General features: G+C 42.4%; 1 protein-coding gene across 10 annotated transcripts in view; it reads left to right on the forward strand.

The window, feature by feature from the left end:
- Window positions 1-8,736, forward strand: part of LOC144607700 (protein TANC2-like) — a 458,126-nt gene extending 449,390 nt beyond the window's left edge. For all 10 annotated transcript variants that reach the window (XM_078424723.1, XM_078424716.1, XM_078424717.1 and 7 more), the window contains one exon: window positions 1,678-8,736. In XM_078424723.1, coding sequence (XP_078280849.1) covers window positions 1,678-3,679 — 2,002 coding nt within the window. In that variant the 3' untranslated portion in view covers window positions 3,680-8,736. The remainder of the gene's footprint in view (window positions 1-1,677) is intronic.
- The last annotated feature ends 10,780 nt before the right edge of the window (window positions 8,737-19,516 follow it).

Consider the following 19,516-nt stretch of genomic DNA (forward strand, 5'->3'; position numbering starts at 1 on the left):
CAAGAGCTGACCTACTTAATTGGCGTTCCATATGTGAGAAATGGCAACAGACCTGTTCTCCTGGATACCATCCACGTAATTCCTCTTTGATAAGATCTCTGCAAAGTTTGCTGGATGGGTGGGTGTGTGTCCTTTCTCACGCCCAATTTACATGAAAAATGCATTAATTGTAGCTGGATCCTTCTGGTTGTAGGTTAGTGCAGACTTGTTCATTTTTCTGCCAAGCTAATGTTATGGAATCAAATGTGTCAGGGTATCAGAGTGTCATCCATCACCTTCATTGCTTTTCTTGCAAGGATCAATACCTCTTGCATTATTGGAATAAAGACTCTTGTTTATTGCAGGAAATTATTTGTTTTCTTTAGGAATAAAACTTGAGAAATCCATTAATAAGTCACGCGTTACTGTTTGGATGATAGTGTGTAACTTCCTTACTTGAATACCCTGCCTGGATAAACTGAAGTTAGCACAGCATTTTGAAGACTGAATTTTTTCCAAATAAGTTCATAGGACAGAAAACTTAAAGCAGGCATTATTATTTTGATCCAGTAGCTTGAGATATTGATTATTTAATCTCAGATCTTCTTTTAAGCTGTTATTGACTATTTTTCTGCTGAATTAATAATGGATTTGCCCTTTTGCTAATTGTTTCAGTAAGGTTCTAATTTCATATTAAAAACATCCTTACTCATTTCTTTGCCTGAAACCTGACAAAACCCTATAATTAATTCACCTTTTATATTTTTCTGTGCCGTTTATCACACTGGAACCGATCTTTGAATGTTAGCCCTGTAAGTAGGACGACACTGATAGGATGTCGGATGGTTTCTACCCTTATTAAAAGTTATTATTAATGATGTGTTAATTTTGCATTATAATATATTGCATGTTTTGTATTTGAAGTTAGTATGCTTAGTTTGTCCAAAAATGAGAGCATATCTGCAGGAAGCCAATTAGCTTGTGAAAGTAGTAAATACTTTAAACTATTTTAACAAGCATGCGCTGAAAGGCATAGTGCATGTGTTGAGTACTGCTTTATATCTATACCCAATTGGATTTAGTTGGTGCACACATGCATCCGAATTAAAAAGCCTGAGTTAAAATCTCTCTTCAGATACTTGTACACATAACATTGACCGGCTGTATTGTGCACTTTCAGATGAACCACAAAACTGGCACTGTTTGAAAAAGAACACAGCCTCTCCCTGTCTCCCAGCTCAATTCATCAATCAACATGCTCAATTAGATTATCTAATTGCTGTTTATGGGACTTTGTTGAATGCAAATTGACTCGCATTTCCCCAAATTATACTTCCAGTTACACATATAATGTAATTCATTGGCCATGAAACCCTTCAGGAAATCATGAAAATATGAAAATTTAACTGATTTAATTTGTGATCACAAATTTAATAATGAAAATTTGAAAAGACTGAGTGCAGAGCAGAATGAAACTAGCCTCAGATAAACAGGGATAAGAGAAAACTTTGAAGTCTATGAGAATAGTATCTTCTCCAGAATGTGGATAAGCAAATAATTTAGAGACTAGGGAATGTGAGTTCATTTTTCATCGTGGACAACATCCTAAAATTTATTGAAGATAACGTTTAGTAAGTGATGGATGATGTATCTCAAGTAAGACCATATTTATCTTACACACAATATTCTTCCATGCAGGCAGTTTCCAGCAGCCCTGGAAGATTTGCATGAGGCTGTGAAGCTTTGCCCAAATAACCGTGAGATACAACGCTTGTTGATACGGGTAGAAGAGGAATTCAGGCAGTTGCAATATGGTCAGCCGTTGCAATATGGGCAGCCACAACAACAGCAACAGCAACAACAACAACAGCAGCAGCAATCACAGCAACAACAGCAACAGACTCAGCAAGAAGACCTAGACTCGATGCATGAAATGTATGATGAGGAATTTTTGGAGCAGGAGTTGGACAATGTCTCTGTTGGCTTACAGACAGAAACAAGACCTAGCCAAGGGCTGCCTGTTATCCAGAGTCCGCCACCTTCCCCGGCCCACCGTGAGCCCACCTACAGATCCAGCTCGCCTCTCAACTCCCACCAGGTTTTTGACTACAGACCAAACCCTTCCATCTCCTCCCCCACTCGGCAGGGGTACCAATCCACATCACCATCAATTTCTCCTACTCACCAGAATTCTCATTATCGGCCTAGCCCTCCGCCAACCTCCCCTGCTCATCAGGCCTCTTCGTACCGCTTTAGCCCGCCTCCTGTAAGTGGCCCAAACAAAGATTATCAGTCAAGTCCCCCTCCTTCTCCACTGCGTAGGGCCCCGCAGTACAGAGCGAGTCCTCCTGCAGATAGTATGAGTGTATATAGGTCTCAGTCTGGCTCCCCAGTCCGATATCAGCAAGAAACCTCAATAGGCCAGCTTCCTGGTAGGCCAAAGTCTCCTTTGTCCAAAATGGCCCAAAGACCCTATCAATTATCTCAACCTCCATCCGGTCTACCCCAACAAGGGCTTAGGTTACAACCAGCCAAAGCTCAAATTGTTCGCACCAACCAGCCCAGCTCTGCGGTACACTCTAGTGTTGTTATTCTTGGTGGGTCCTATAACCAGGGACCTCACTCCATGAGCACCAAACATCAGTCTTCAATTGATATGGCTCCCACTCAAAGTCGCTTGGTATATCAGCCTGTAATGGGTGGAGTGGTAGCTGACAGCAGACCTGTCCAGCATGTGCAGGCCAGTCTGAGTGCAGGTGCAATCAGCAATGTTTGTCAACATCCTGGATCAGTGATGACCAAAGAGGATCACAGCCAAAGACCTTCTTCAGCCTTTCGAGGAGTGAGGTATGGCCAAACCCCTCAGATTGGTCGCAGTCAGTCTGCGTCATATTATCCTGTATCCCATTCCAAGCATGAATTGGAAAGATCTGTTCCATCTAGCCAGATTTCATCTCCAGATGTATCTCACATGATCAGGAGGGCACTCACTGTGAATCCTCCAGAGATCAAACCTCACCCACCAACTCCTCGACCACTGCTCCATTCACAAAGCACTGGCCTTCGTTTCTCCCCCTCTAACAATAGCCTTTCTTCTAGCTCTAATGTTGTGTCATCATTTCGACCTTTTGCTTCCATCCAACAGATGGAGATTCCAATCAAACCCTCCTATGAAAGCCGATCCAATGAAGAACAGTCTCCCATCTCTCCAACACAGGGTTACCCTGGAGACTCTGGTCGTTCAAGGACCACACCTTTCATGGGGATCATAGATAAAACAGCTCGGACACAGCAATACACCCACATGCACCAGCAGAGCCGAACGTGGGCTGTGTCCTCTGTTGACACTGTCGTCACCAGCCCCACCTCCTCTGGAGGAATGTCCCCTCAATCCGCCTCCTACAGCCCACCCCCAGTTAGTAATATTGCTTTTTTCAATAAGACTAACAATGCCCAAAATGGTCACCTGCCTGAGGAGGACATGTGTATCCCCCATGGGAAGATGACCAATGGATCCCGGGCAGAAATTTTGGAGAGAGTTAGTCAAACTCCCTCGTATCCAGATGTAAAAGTGGCCAGAACGCTGCCTGTTGCACAGGCATATCAGGACAGCATATATCGGCAGCTTTCCAGAGACTCACGACAAGGGCCAACATCACCTTTAAAACCAAAGAGACCATTCGTAGAGTCAAATGTATAAAGGCAATCCTCTAGATTCTAAATCCCATGTTGTGAGCCACTGCAGAAGTATAATAGCAGATCTGCTATTATACCTCTTGCACATGTAGCCACACGGTGCACTGTACAATGAAGCTGCTTCCACTTGCATTTGAAATAAGCCAGAGGAAAAGAAACTGTAGTGGGTTTAGTTTTATTTCGTTACTGAATTCTTTGTAGTTTCTAACTTTTCTAACAAATGTACAGAAGTTTAAATGTTGGGGAAAGAGACATGAAATCAAACTCAAAGTATGAATGGTTAAGTGACGAATGCTAGACTAATCCATTATCAGGTCAGCTCACCTTTTTACTTTACATAGGTATAGTTAAAATGTACAATGAGCAATTTTAATTGGACTTTTTAAGGAAGTCTGACACATAAATTACAATACGGTGCAGATAATGACATTTATTTTCAAAGACAATGCTGTGATTTGTACAACTTGTAATCAATTTATTATAATTTATACATAATGGGCGCATTACACAGAACTGTCGGTATGTTTCCAAAACCTCAAGCACTAATCTGCATAAAAATCAATTCTCAGCACCAGCATGGGATTAGAATTATTCTACCTTCAGAGATAAACAGTGTTTGTTTTAGCTGCAAGGTTATTCTGTTTAATACTGTAAATGTTGTATGAAGTTTGGCTCTCTACAGACCTGTAGTTATTAATATTTAAGAATATTTTAAGTTAAGTCAACTTGTATAGGGTAACATTTTTCTAAACTTTATTTTAAACCAGGTGCAACAATTGCTGAATTGATGTGAATACAAGGGGACATTCCCAAACTGTAGAGCTGATTATCCCTGGCATTCTCCTGCTCCTTCACTATTTCTTGGGCAGAAAGGCTGTGGGAACCCAGAAAACCCAGATAAAGGGAATAGACACCATTTTTCTGGTGTTACCAGGGCTATTCGCTTCTACTGTTAGCAACTACACCTGCTGTGATGCTTTTCATGTTTTATTCGCCAACCTCTCCACCTCTTTCATTGTGCTGTCCCATCTCACCGACAAAGAAATCTGTTAGGTTGCCAGCAATGAACACTTTCAGAACGGACACTTGTTCCCTCTCCACCAACAACTGTAAAAAGTTCCTTCATGTAGAAACAAGGAACTGCAGATGCTGGTTACCAAGGTTCCTTTGTATTCTACACAAAAAATTGCTAAAGTGAATTTAACAATTCTTGACAGTAGAGATTCCCAATAAAAGATAGAATTCTGTTGTAAGTTCGGATGGTGCTAAAATGCACCATCCTCAAAGAAGTAATTCGAAAATGCACAGAAGTCTGAGCAGAATTACTCAGATATCCAACTGTATGGTTTTAATATGCCATTACATATATTCAGCAGTAACCCTCAATTAGATTCAATTGTATGAAAGCTGCCCACTTACACACTACTCGTTTCCTGCTCCATGTTAGTTTCAATTGTGTACTTTAGGTTTTATATTTAGAGTTCTGTTATAAAATCCCACTGCACTGCCGTTTTGGGTTGGAAAAATGTTCTATGCAGAACCAGTCCTGATGTCCATCGCTCTTGTTATTTAAGATGATAAAAGTTTAACATTAGGGGTATCTATAACACATTGTACATATATTTAAGTTGGATTATTTGTCCCAATTAACATTCCTGAATTTTTTTCCCAGCCTTATTCCTATTTTGTTTTCCAATAATGCTCCACCTATTGGTTTTCAAATCATTCGCGATAAACAGAGATTGAGTTGTACATATCCTGAGTTGAAATTAGAACCACAATTGTCATGAAATGAACTGATATCAAGTTCATAACTTGGTTTCCTTGTTTCTCCTAATATTCCCTGTGGGAAGTGTTTGTCTTGTGCAAAGCATTATCTCCTCTCCACCTCCTCAAATCTGGAAGTCACTGCTGTTGTGCTGCTTCATTTCTCTCTATTACCAATAAGAATCTTTTGTTCCTACCTTTATCATTACTTTTAATTAATTTCCAACTGTATGAATTAGCATGTTGCTCAATTTTGTTTACAAGATAGCATGCTTTTGCTTTTGGAGTCATCTCTACTTCACTGCCAATTAATTCTAGTAATATTTGGAAATGTCCCTCAGATGCACTTCAGATAAATTAAGTTATATGAAGATATATGATGTCATTTCGCATTAAAATACAAAAAGATAGGCAAAAAACACATCAATCATAGTGTGCCGCTCCTTAATTACACCATCACATAGTTCAAGAAATTATACTGAAAGTTTGCCATCCATATTTCCTGTATATGAGTGCACTTTATTGTTGATCTTTATATACTGGATAGATAATTGTGATTAGTGTTCTCATTAGGAGATGAACAGTTGTGATCCTTGATGTATTTCACAGGAAAAAAAAACAAAATCCTAAATTTGTAGCACAAAAGGGTTGCTGTAAATAAATGCCACATTTGGCACTAATCCAGCATTCCACAAATGCACTTCCTTGGAAACTCCAACAGCGCATAACTTAACTCTCACTTTCACCGTGTATATAATGAAAATAGAGAAGGTACATATTGCCTGGAAATGCACATAAATCATTTTCTCATGTGCCTATAATATTTTTGTAGTACAGAAATCAGTTGTAGAAACTCACCATTACATTGATGAGAGAGGGCCTGCGATGTATGATGGCTTCACCTCACATTTGCTTATAAATCTAGATTGGAACAGCACAACTAAGAATGAATACATGGATTTTCTGCTTGTCAATTATTTTGGACTGTACACTAGGCAAAAACAATTTATTTGCAAGAGTTAATAAGGAGAAGAGAAACTACCTAAAACTGCTAGGAAAATGGATGCATTGGATGGGTCATTTTCATAAAGTATGTGGGCCATAGCATTAATTGACTAACCAGTTCACAAAAAGAGTTGAAGTAGTATCACCAGTTAGAAAGATCACTATGGAGTTACTGGAAGGCTTAGAGTGGAAAAATACAATTTCTTAATTCTGGCCTAAGTAAAATGCACAATCAGGGCCACTCATTGGGTTATATTCTGAATAAATCTTGAGCATGCCTATTTATATCAATCTGGTCCTCAAAATCTATTTGAAGCCTTTTGTTATTGATAGATCAAGCAGCAGTCATGTAATTTGGAGTTAAGTTGTGTTGGCTGAATGTTTCCTTGAGCCTGCAACTTTTAAGATCACAGGAACTTGCTAACTTTCATTGTCACAGCAACTCTATATTCTTGTTGCCCATATCTCTAACTAGCTTAAAGTTAAGATATCAATGTGATTCCTGTGACTGAAGCACAGATCATCTTGCTGGGTCTTGTGGTTTATGCTGAACAGATAGTTGTTGTTTTTTGCTGGACTACGTTGACTGGGTTTCTATTATTGTCCAATTGCATAACTTGCTGACAGAATGATCAATGCAATGCCACTGCCAACAGAACAATTGAAATAACCTTTCAACAGGAAACTGAAACAGCTTTATAGGACTAAAATTTGATCCAATTATACTCTCTGGCCTATTTGCAGAATGTTCAATACTGTGTGATTTTATCATTTACTTTTCAATCTATGATGTTTGATATTAAAGTTATTGATTGCTCCTGATGTAAACAGTAACACCAACCCTCAACAACCTCATAGTATAAAGAGCATCTTATTCTAGTGATGTTTTGAAGCACTCTTTAAATGTGGCAAATTATGAAATATTAATGCTTTATCATCTTCGATTTCAAAGATGCAAGTATACCCAAATTAAATTAAGCACACATGCTGTATATTTATTGGCCATTCAGTAGCTTGGTGCATGGATAAGCGAGGGTCATAAAATCAACGCTGTGTAAACCAACAAAAGTTGTCTTAAATATGGTGGTGAATCATCATGGAGACACTGGTTAAATCATGTATTGTGTAGCATTAAAGCTGCATAAAACATTCAGGAATCTACTATTTTAAAAGTGCCATGATTTAAAAATGTAATTTAGTGATTACATATCTACATATATCTTACTTACTGTTGCTTCTGTCTCTAGTGATTCCAAAGTACAGTGTCTAAACTGGCTTAGTTTCCCACATGTATCATATTGTTAAGGGAGGAAATTAAAATATTGGGGCAAGGTGCAATATATAATTCTGTAACATCAATTGTCAGGCCTTCACCAGAAATATCACATTGAAAATAGCCCTGAGCATTTTCAAAACATTGTTTATCATAATGTACATTTAAGCTTATATTCTGACTTTAAGTGAACCTGTGTATATTTGCAGTTAAAATGATCGAGCTTAATGGTAATGACGCTCCAGAAGATAAACACACTTATGACTCAGAACTGTCTGATCTTTATATAATTAGCTCAAAACTGCAACGTGTAACAGGAAGTAATGTTCCTTCCAAATGAGGAGTGCAATGTTATTTTTTATTAATGTTGAATAAATAAGATGCAGAATCAGCTGCGGCAGGGATGCATGTAGGTACATTTCTTCTTTCCTTGAAATTTTTTTTGACAAAATACTAACCATTTGAATGTAATTGCAGAAAATTATATTGCACCATGTGTTATTTCTGCGTTAATTCATGGGTTCCTTTATTTTTGCTGTACTTTTAATAATACACTAGGAAGGCATTTTTACACAGTGAGGCACCATCTGAGGAGCTGTGTAAAAAAAAAAAATTGGACTTCTCTCTCATCCCTCCCTCTCTGTCCATGACACCCTCATTTTCTCTCCCTCTCTCTTTCAATGTAAAGAAGTTTTCTCTGTATATTATCAACTGCATGTTTTGTTCCAGTTACTGATTAATAATTACAAAAGGTTGTGATATTGTATCCAGGTCGTCCTGGGCTACGGCCCTTTCCATATTTTGGATGGAGATTTCTCTTTGCTGTGTTGCTTGCTGAGCAGAGTAATATTGTCTGTACATGTGGGCTGTGAGTTAGTGCAAAAACAAAACAAAAAAAAATAAACGAATGCTTCTGTTTTTATTTTTCATTTACAGATTATGATCTGTGCAATTTACTGTATGAAAATACTGTACATATTTATAAATGGTTAACACTTCAAATTAAATTAAACACCACAGCCCAACTTTCACTAATGTTATTTTTGAAATTCCTGTATATGAAATACCTGCTGTTCCGTCAAAGAAGTATTGAAACATAGAGCAACTTTGATAGAATGTGCGTGATGAATATTTAGTCAAGTGATAGCAAACTGCTACAAAGTCATCCTTCTTGCAGGCTCATTATCTACTGATGCATCTTATTAAGAATTTTCTACTTTGGAAAGATCTTCATTCATGGGATCTTAGAGTAGAAACAAAAAACTATAGATGCTGGTTAATACACAAAAGGACACAAATTGCTTAAATAATTCAGCTGATCAGGCAGCGTCTGTTGAGAACGGATAGGTGACATTTCGGATTAAGACCCTTCAGACCAATCAGTCCGAAAAAGGTTCTTTACTGAAACATCACATATCGATGTTCACCAGTGATTCTGCCTGACCTGCTGAGTTACTCAGCAGTTTCTTTCATGAGATCTTACCTTGAACTAAAGTGCTGCTCATACCAATCCTCAGTTCTTTCCTGCAAACTCAAAAGCCAGGGCCCTACACAATGTACCTACCAGACAAAACAAAATAAGCACGGTTAATTCTGAAGTAATAACATTGACACATCACAGAAAGTATTTCCCCCTTACTATCACATAATTCTTGCAATGCCAAAGAAATCCCATTGCACATTGCTCCATTAGGAAAATCTCAGCCTCAAATATTAAGATATTAAATATCAAATGTTGTTGGCAGTATTAAGTCGAGACAAATATTTTTTTGTTGAGCTGTACATGATGGTGGCAAAGACAGTTATATTTTGTAGAGTGGCAAGAGAAACACATGCCAGAGTTTTGAGTACTTGGCCTTCATCAGTCAGAGTATTGAGTATAGAAGTTGGGAAGTCATTTTGCAGTTGTATAAGATGTTGGTGAGACTGCATCTAAAATATTGTGTTCAGTTCTGGGCACCATGTTAGAGGAAAGATATTGCCAAGCTTGAAAGGGTTCATGAAAGATTTACGAAGATGTTGCCAGGACTAGAGGGTGTGAGCTAGAGGGAGAGGTTGAGTAGGCTGGGTCTCTATTCCATGGTGCGTAGGAGGGTGAGGGGTGATCTTATAGAGCTGCACAAAATCATGAGAGGAATAGATCGAGTAGATGCACAGTCTCTTGCCCAAAGTAGGGGAATCGAGGACCAGAGGGCATAGGTTCAAGGTGAGGGGGAAAAGATTTAATAGGAATCCGAGGGGTAACTTTTTCACATAAAGGATGGTGGATGCATGTGACAAGCTGCCAGAGGAGGTAGTTGAGGCTGGGACTATCCCATCGTTTAAGAAACAGGTGCAGGCAAGTGGGACTAGTGTAGCTGGGACATTGTTGGCCGGTGTGGGCGAGTTGGACCGAAGGGCCTGTTTCCACACTGTATCTCCCTATGACTCTACTATCTGGTCAATAGCACGGCCACAGAGATGGCGCAAGAGGAAGGTATTGCTTTGGTGTTGGAGATAGTCACGATGTAGGGAGGGATGATGCCAAGGAAGGATTTTGCACGCGAGACATGTCTGATTCTTATTTAACTTCACTTGAGGCTTTAGGGTTTTAAGAGTTCTGAAATTTGATGAGGAGTGTAACAAAATTGGGCAGAAAACAATGAAATAAAAGCAGAAAAGGCTGGAAACACTAGGACCCGGTGAATGTTTCCAATATTTTGCTTTTAATTTCAGATTTCCAGCATCTGCCGGGTTTTTTTCTGAAGAAAATGTGATAGCTTAAGGATTAGTCAATATGCGGCACAGTGCCATAGCAGTAGAATTGCTGCCTTACAGCGCCAGAGAACCGGGTTCTGTCTGCATGGAGTTTGTATATTCTCCCTTTGACCACGTAGATTTTCCAAGGGTGCTCCGGTTTCCTTCCACATTCCAAAGATGTGCAGGTTTGTTGGCTTCTATAAATTATCCGTAGTGTGTAGGATAAAGCTAGTGTATGCGTGATTGTTGGTCAGCACGGCCACTGGACCGAAGGGTCTGTTTCCACACCATATCTCCAAACTAAAAAAGATAGCAAAACTATAAACACGTGGAGGCCGCTGTACTATTGGCTGCCATCAAAATGACTCTAAACGGCTGAAAATTGTGGCATGGGTGAAACCATTTTTCAGTTGTAGCTCTTTAGAAACTATTAGTGAGAAACTAGCACGTTTATATTTTCCAGATACCGAGGAAATACAATGCCTTTCAACTTTAAGTGCTAGTTAGAAAATTGGCAATGGAGTGTGAAAGTTAATCTGCTCGTCAGGAAGTTCACAGAGGTGTTTCGTGATGACCAAGATGAGGACCAGCGTTAAAACTTGAACTGGGAAGTTTATCTATTGAAAGCTGATAAAATCCAGGAAAATGAAAGTAAATAAAAAAGACTATTGAAGTAAAATAGCACAAAGAGTTTTATACCAAAAACATTCATTCTCTTTTTCAACTCCCCCTTCCCAGTTCTTCCACTGTCTTCCTGTCTCCACCTATATCCTTTCTTTGTCCCGCCCCCCTGACATCAGTCTGAAGAAGGGTCTCGACCCGAAACGTCACCCATTCCCTCTCTCCTAGATGCTTCCTGACCTGCTGAGTTACTCCAGCATTTTGTGATACCTTCTGCTTGACCATTTCCAGCATATTATATTCTTTCAAGTACAGAAGCATAATATTTAACTGTCAGAATGGGTAGTAGATAAATGAACTTTAATTTGATCTCCATGAGTGGTATATTTTTGTGGGAAGAAGAGTCTCAAAATGGTTGAAAAATAGTAAACAACAGAAATCTGGAGCAGTGAACACAAATCATTACAAGTGTCAACACAAATTAAAAGGCTGTGGAATTGTCCGAGGAGAAAATATAGTGGGATGGAGCATGCTGTGAGCCAGAAGTAGTGACTAGTCAATGACCAATGCACAGAATGTAGTCTTCTCAGATTGTGAAGTAGCAAGTCTTAATATACAGATTTAAGCTGTTGACGGAAAGCACGCACTCAGATTATTAACCTGAAACATTAATTATTTTTCTCTTTCCAAAGATGATGCCCAAGCTGCTGAGTATTTCCAATATTTTCAGACTTTTTTATTGCAGATTTCCAGCATCTATGTTTTCTTTTGTTATTTTCATGGCACACAAGTACCAGGCAATGTCCAACTCTACTGACAGTCAAACCACATCCTTAGGTCCTGTATGAGGCACATCAACAAATCAGCATTATCATTAATAATATCTATTATAGTTGAGTGAATGAGAATGAATAAGAACTGATTATTGTGCAAAACATGTGGGAGGTGCACTCATTGACCTTTGCAGTGCAAGATTCTACAAATGAGGCAGCACATGACTGACCTGGGGCTTTCAAACTGGGTCAGAACCAACTCATTCAGTTTAGTGCAGCTCATTTTCCTATTTGTTATAAAATACAGAAAAAGCTGGAAGCTTTAAGCAGGTCAGGCATACGCTCATAAGGTATAGGAGCAGAATTAGATCATTCGGCCCATCAAGTCTACTCCATTCAATCATAGCTGATCTATCTTTCCCTCTCAACCCCATTATCCTGCCTTCTCCCCATAACCCGGCAGTCAATATGTGTGGAAGAGAAAGAGTCAATGTTTCTGGCCTTCCAACTGAGAAAGATATTTATTAACAATAAATAATCTTGGTAAAGTTCCAAGTGGTTTTTTTTTGGTTTGTTTTCATCCTTTTTTTACTCTTATGGAGTTTTACTGCCTAATCTCCTCTAGCCTGCAATGTGAAGCACTGGCCACTGGGTGTCAGCATTAGCTGTGCCTGAGCTGTGGAAGTCAGACTCTGCTGAAGAAAGAGGAAGGATTAAGCTGGTGGTTCGATGGTGGTCTAGAAGTGCACAAGACTGCCAGGAGATATGAATGATGCCCAGCAGGTGGAGAATGGTCACTCCTCTCACCTTAACATTTATACCACAGCGCTCCCACTCATTTTCTCATCCACCTTGTCCCACTGGTTTATTCTTTCCTGGTCTGATCCCTTGCTCTCCCCTCTCTCACACCCTCAATCTGTCTCATTGGCTTTCCTCTCCCCCCACCTATTTCTTATAACATTTACTCTGCAAGGGTAGATCCCAAACAATGAACCTCAGGCATCACAGCTCAATCTATTCCCACCAGCCCACAAACACAGGTCACCGGAAGGCCACAAAATGCAAGAATCCGGTCATTTGGCCCATACAATACAATATACAATATCTCATTGTACAGGGGTACAACGAGATTGGAAATGCGCCTCCCATACGATGCAGTAATTTAATTAGCTAGTCAGTATTAATTTAAACAACAACAGCGGTAGAGTTGCTGCTTTACAGCGAATGCAGCGCCGGAGACTCAGGTTCGATCCTGACTATGGGTGCTGCACTGTAAGGAGTTTGTACGTTCTCCCCGTGACCTGCATGGGTTTTCTCCGAGATCTTCGGTTTCCTCCCACACTCCAAAGACGTACAGGTATGTAGGTTAATTGGCTGGGTAAATGTAAAAATTGTCCCTAGTGTGTGTAGGATAGTGCTAATGTACGGGGATCGCTGGGCGGCACGGACTTGGTGGGCCGAAAAGGCCTGTTTCCGGCTGTATATATATGATATGAAAACGGATTGTAACAGTTTTAAGACAGAATAAAGTGCAAGTAGATCTGTGCCGGATCACTGTGCGTTTTGACGTTCCGGCTCAGCAGGACCGGTTCATAGCAGCTATGGCCCTGGGGATGAAGCTGTTCCTGAGTCTGGAGGTGCGGGCGTAGAAGGCCTTGTATTGTCTGCCCAATGGAAGGAGTTCGAACAGACTGTTGCAGGGGTGTGAAGAGTCTTTGTGGATGCTGGTGGCTTTTCTGAGGCATCGTGTGTTGTAGATGCCCTCCAAGGCTGGTAGCTGTGTTCCGATGGTCCTCTGAGCTCTATGGACTACCCGCTGAAGAGCTTTCCTTTCTGCCTCCGTGCAGCTGAGGTACCACACGGATGCCATGCGTTAGGATGCTCTCTATAGTGCAGCGGTAGAATGTCGTCAGCAGCTGTTGGGGTAGACCAGACTTCTTCAGTGTTCTTAGGTGGAACTGTCGTTGCTGTGCCTTCTTGACCAACGCAGCAGTGTTATTGGACCATGTTAGGTCCTCCGAAATGTGAGTGCCCAGAAACCTGAAGCTGGACACTCTCTCCACACTGTCCCCGTTGATAAAGATCGGGGCGTATTCCCCGTTATGTGACCTACGGAAGTTGATGATCAGCTCCTTGGTCTTGGTGGTATTTAGGGACAGGTTGTTATCAGAGCACCAGTCCGCCAGGTTCTGCACCTCCGCTCTGTAGTTTGTTTCATCACCGTTGGTGATCAGCCCCATCACCGTTATGTCATCTGCAAACTTGACAATGGTGTTGGTGTTGAATGCAGGAACACAGTCGTGTGTGAAGAGGGAGTAGAGCATGGGGCTCAAAACACAGCCCTGTGGTGTGCCGGTACTCAGGGTGATAGTGGAGGACAGGTGCGGGCCCATTCTCACTGCCTGCGGTCGCTCCAGCAGGAAGTCCAGGATCCAGTCGCATAATGACGAGCTGAGGCCTAGCTGGTGGGGTTTGGTGATGAGCTTGGTGGTGATGACCGTGTTGAAGGCAGAGCTATAGTCTATGAATAGCATCCTCACATACCTGTCTCTCCAGGTGAGTCAGGACAGTGTGAAGAGCCAGAGAGATGGCGTCCTCTGTGGATCTATTTGCCCTGTATGCAAATTGATGTGGGTCAAGTGAGTCAGGGATGCTGGATTTGATGTGTGAGAGGACCAGTCTTTCAAAGCACTTCATGACTATAGGAGTTAGGGGAACCGGGCGGTAGTCGTTCAGGTTGGAGATCTTTGCTTTTTTCGGCACTAGCACTATGGTAGCCGACTTCAGGCACTTGGGGACCGTAGCCAGAGATAGTGACAGGTTAAAGATCCTGGTGAATACCTCGGCCAACTGTTCAGCACAGTCCTTAAGTACCTTTCCTTGACCTCCATCCGGGCCTGCAGCCTTGCGTGGGTTGACCCTTTGCGGAGCGCGTTGTACTTCCTGTGTGCTCAGTTGCAAGACCAGTCCCTCCGCCTCGGCTGGGGTTCTTCCACTCAAGGTGGTGTTGCCAGTTTCGAAGCGGGCAAAAAAGGTGTTTAGCTAGTTGGTTAGTGTCATATCGCTGTGGGGGCAGGCAGGGTTGCTCTTGTAGCCAGTGATGTCCCTGACACCCTGCCACATGCTTCTGGTGTCCGTGGTGTTGAAGTGGTCTTCCACCCGTTGCCTGTGGGTGTCTTTGGCCTTTTTAATACCTCTGTTCAGGTTTGATCCATTCTACTCTGCCATTCAATCATGGTTGATCTACACTGATGAGCCAAAACATTATGACCACCTGCCTAATATGCTGTTGCTCCTCGCCAAAACAGCGCCGACCCGCCGAGGCATGGACTCTACAAGACCCCTGAAGGTGGCCTGTGGTATCTGGCACCAAAACATTAGCAGCAGATCCTTCATGTCCTGTAAGTTGCAAGGTGGAGCCTCCGTGGATCAGACTAGTCGATCCAGCACATCCCACAGATGCTCAATCGGATTTGAGATCTGGAGAATTTGGAGGCCAAGGCAACACCGTGAACACTTCATCATGTTCCTCAAGCCATTCCCGAACAATGTGTGCAGTGTGGCAGGGCGCATTATCCTGTTGAAAGAGGCCCCTGCCATCAGGGAATACCATTGCCATGAAGGGGTGCACCTGGTCTGCAACAATGTTTAGATAGGTGACATGTGGCACGGTAGCGCAGCGGTAGAGTTGCTGCTTTACAGCGAATGAAGCGCCGGAGACTCAGGTTCGATCCTGACTACGGGTGCTGCACTGTAAGGAGTTTGTACGTTCTCCCCGTGATCTGCGTGGGTTTTCTCCGAGATCTTCGGTTTCCTCCCACACTCCAAAGACGTACAGGTATGTAGGTTAATTGGCTGGGTAAATGTAAAAATTGTCCCTAGTGGGTGTAGGAAAGTGTTAATGTACGGGGATCGTTGGGCGGCACGGACTTGGTGGGTCGAAAAGGCCTGTTTCCGGCTGTATATATATGATATGATATGATGTGCCAGATTGATGTACACATGAATGGCCGGACCCAGGGTTTCCCAGCAGAGCATTGCCCAGAGCATCACACTCCCTCCACTGGCTTATCTTCTTCCCACAATGCATCCTGGAGCCATCACTTCCCCAGGTAAATGGTGCACACGTACACGGCCATCCATGTGATCTAAAATAAAACGGGATTCATCGGACCAGGCTGCTCCAAGGTCCAGTTCCGATGCTTGCGTGCCCAATGTAGGCGCTTTCGATGGTGGACAGGAGTTTTCATGGGCACTCTGACTGGTCTGTGGCTACACAGCCCCATACGCAGCAGGGTGCGATGCACTATGTATTGTGACACATTCCTCCCGTGACGACCATTAAAATGTTCTGTGACGTGCCACTGTAGACCTCCTGTCTGTTCAGACCAGATGGGATAGCCTTCATTGCCCACGCGCACTGGTTTGTGGTTTGTCCCTCCTCGGGCCGCTGTCGGTAGGTACTCACCACTGCTGACCGGGAGCACCCCACAAGCCTTGCCGTTACAGAGGTGCTCTGACCTAGTAGTCTGGCCTTAACAATTTGGCCCTTGTCAAAATCGCTCAGGTCTTTACTCCTGCCCATTTCTCCTGCATCCAACACATCAACTTCAAGCACTGACTGTTCACTTGCTGCCTAATATATCCCACCTCTTGACAGGTGCCATTGTAACAAGATAATCAATGTTTTTCACTTCACCTGTCAGTGGTCATAATGTTTTCGCTCATCAGTGTATATTTCCCTCTCAACTTCATTCTTTTGCCTTCTTCCCATAACCTTGATGTTAGTGTTGTTGTCTGATAGGTCCAAGGACCAACATTGATCTCAAATGCTATTCTGTGGCATTTGCTCATTCTCCCCATGTCCATGTAATGTTCGTCTGGGTGGTCTGGCTTCATCCCATGACCCTAAATAAGGGGAAATCTCCAAAAATGCTGTTGTAAGCAAAACACACACACACACATCTGTTTATTACCTCTTAATCAGGGGTATAAGACACGAGAGGGGGAATGTGATTAGTCCCCTGAGGGCCAGCATGGAGACAGTGGGCTGAATGGCCTTTTCTATCATTAAAAGAGTGGAAATATTTTAATATGGTTGTTTCATAATGGTTCTTTGCTTTGAAGAATCACTTATTTCAGAATAGAGAGGACAGAAAGTTGTATGAAATGTTCATCACCTGCAGTGTCTCTATAACGAAAATAATGTGCCAGCACTTATTCATTTCCATTTTGTTTTGTTTATACCACCAGGGGGCGCCGCACGATGGCTGCCTCGCCTACAGTCTGTCTGTCCTTTTCAAACTCTTTTGTTATTTTTGGTAAGTTTTAAAAGTTTGTGTAAATGTACTCTGGTTTGTTTTATGTGGGGGGTGGGAGAGGGGGTCGGGGGAAACATTTTTCAATCTCTTACCTTGTTGGAGATGCGATTGTTTTCCGGATCGTATCTCTGGTCGCTCTGCGGCCTAACATCACGGAGCTGGAGGTCTTGCCTGGGACTGACCATGAGTCCCCGCGGGGGCGTGGACTTATCATCTGAGCCTGCGATCCCTTGCCTGGGATCGACGCTCCAATGCAGCCTGCGGACTTTAACATCAGAGCTCAGTCTCGGGTTGAGACCGGTCGGGAGCTCCAAAAGCTGCACGAGGTTCGACTGGTCCCAACCCGGGGTAGATCGCCGGCGCGGGGAGCTGAGACCCCCCCACCCCCGATGAAGGAGCTTGATCACCCCGACGAGGAAGGCTCGCCGCCGGCTACGGGAGTCAAGATCATCCCGTCAACGGAAGGTTAGAGCCCCCGACTGCTGGAGGACAAAGAAGGGAGAGATTGAACTGTTTTTCACCTTCTATCACAGTGAGGAATGTGGAGGAGTCACTCTGGTGGATGTTCATGTTAAAATGTATTTTGTGTGTCATGACTGTATGGCAAATGAAGTTCCTCGTATGTTGTAAAACATACTTGGCTAATAAAGTTTTATTGTGATTGTGTGATTGAAAGCTCTTGATTTAACAAGACACCATGGATCTTGAATGCGTCTGGTTCTGACAGCAGCTGATATTTTGCCTTTGACGGGAGAAACAGAAAGAGATTACTAATCCTGATTTAGTTCTGGATTGCTGGACTGTCCCTTCCTTCTCTGTTGTTTTATAGTATGTGTTAAATGTATGTTTCAGCGTTCTTTAGCTGGGTTTATGTGGGGGGGTTGGGGTAAACTTTTTTTAAATCTCTTACCTCGACGGAGATGCGATGTTTTTCCGTATCGTATCTCCGTCCGCACTGCAGCCTAACATCGTGGAGTTGGCGGCCTCTGCTGGAGACCGACCTCGGGAGCTACAACCGCGGGAGCCTGCGGACTTTAACATTGTGGAGCTCACGGTCTCTGGTTAGAGGCCGACTTCGGGAGCTCCAGGCCGGTTGCGGGAGCTTCGATCGCCCCGACGGCTGGTTCGACTACCCAGAGCGTGGGAGAAAAATGAGGTAAGATTAGACTTTATTGCCTTCCATCAAAGTGAGGAATGTGGGAGAATCCGCAATGGTGGATGTTTATGTAAACTTTTATGTAGTTGTGTGACTCGTTGCTTATTTTTTAGTATGACTGTATGGTAACACGAATATCACTGTACCTTAATTGGTGCACGTGACAATAAAAGATCTTTGAAACCTTTGACATTCAAGAAACAAGGGTACAAGTGCAGAATGAGAGAGCAACAGGTTCAAATGCAGAATAAACGATCAGGCTCAAACATGCAAAACATAGCCACACGCATACTCACACGCACGAGCAAGCACACATGCACACACATAAACAGGCTCAAACATGGAAAACAGCCACACACACACACACACATGCACAGGCACATGCACATTAACAGGTACAAGTATTCAAACAGGCACACACACACACAAGCACAGGTGCACATACACAAACAAAACATGCATATGCATGGTTGGTTTATTGAGTAAAGGCTTATTAAAGTGTTATTTCCTCATCAGTGTCACACTGAGGTACCACAGTTCAATTAACACAATCCCCTGAGTAACAAGCCATCAAAGGTTTGTTTATTACACAATAGCAATGAACTTCTTGTCGATAAGTTCATTGTAATTTGGTCTGCATCATTCTCTGAAAGGCACATCGCGCGCGGCCTTCCTAACAGGAGCTGTGGGAGTCCCTGGGACATTAAGAGAGATGGTGTTGTGAGGAACAATCTGTACAGGTACCGAATAAATGGGAGGTGCTCAGAAATTGTATATGATTCTTTATTCAGTGATTTCTTGAACTCAGTGAAGATGTCAGGAAGGACAACACGAAGGATGGACACCTCCTTATGGTGCGGAAAGAAACCTGGTGGAGCCATTCCAGGTGGCTCTTTCACAGCTCGCAGGGGGGCTAGTCACAGAGAGCCATTGCCAACAGCCTGGAAGTAGAACACCTTCTTGCTGTCTGGGTCAGAGGTATAAATGTCATGTGTGGGACGCAAGGATAGAAAGAGAGAGATAAAACAAAATAATTTCTAACAGATTTACGAGAAATTTGAATGTATTTGCAATTGAGTTGTATGCTGCTATGAGCCAGCTGTTTTTAGGTAGGCACAAGTTATATCTTCAATAGGTTCACAGGCAGCTTCAAATGTTATTACATTTACTTTACAACACTACTCTT

This window comes from Rhinoraja longicauda, chromosome 29 (genome assembly GCF_053455715.1).
Source record: "Rhinoraja longicauda isolate Sanriku21f chromosome 29, sRhiLon1.1, whole genome shotgun sequence".
In the NCBI taxonomy this organism is placed as follows: Eukaryota; Metazoa; Chordata; class Chondrichthyes; order Rajiformes; family Arhynchobatidae; genus Rhinoraja; species Rhinoraja longicauda.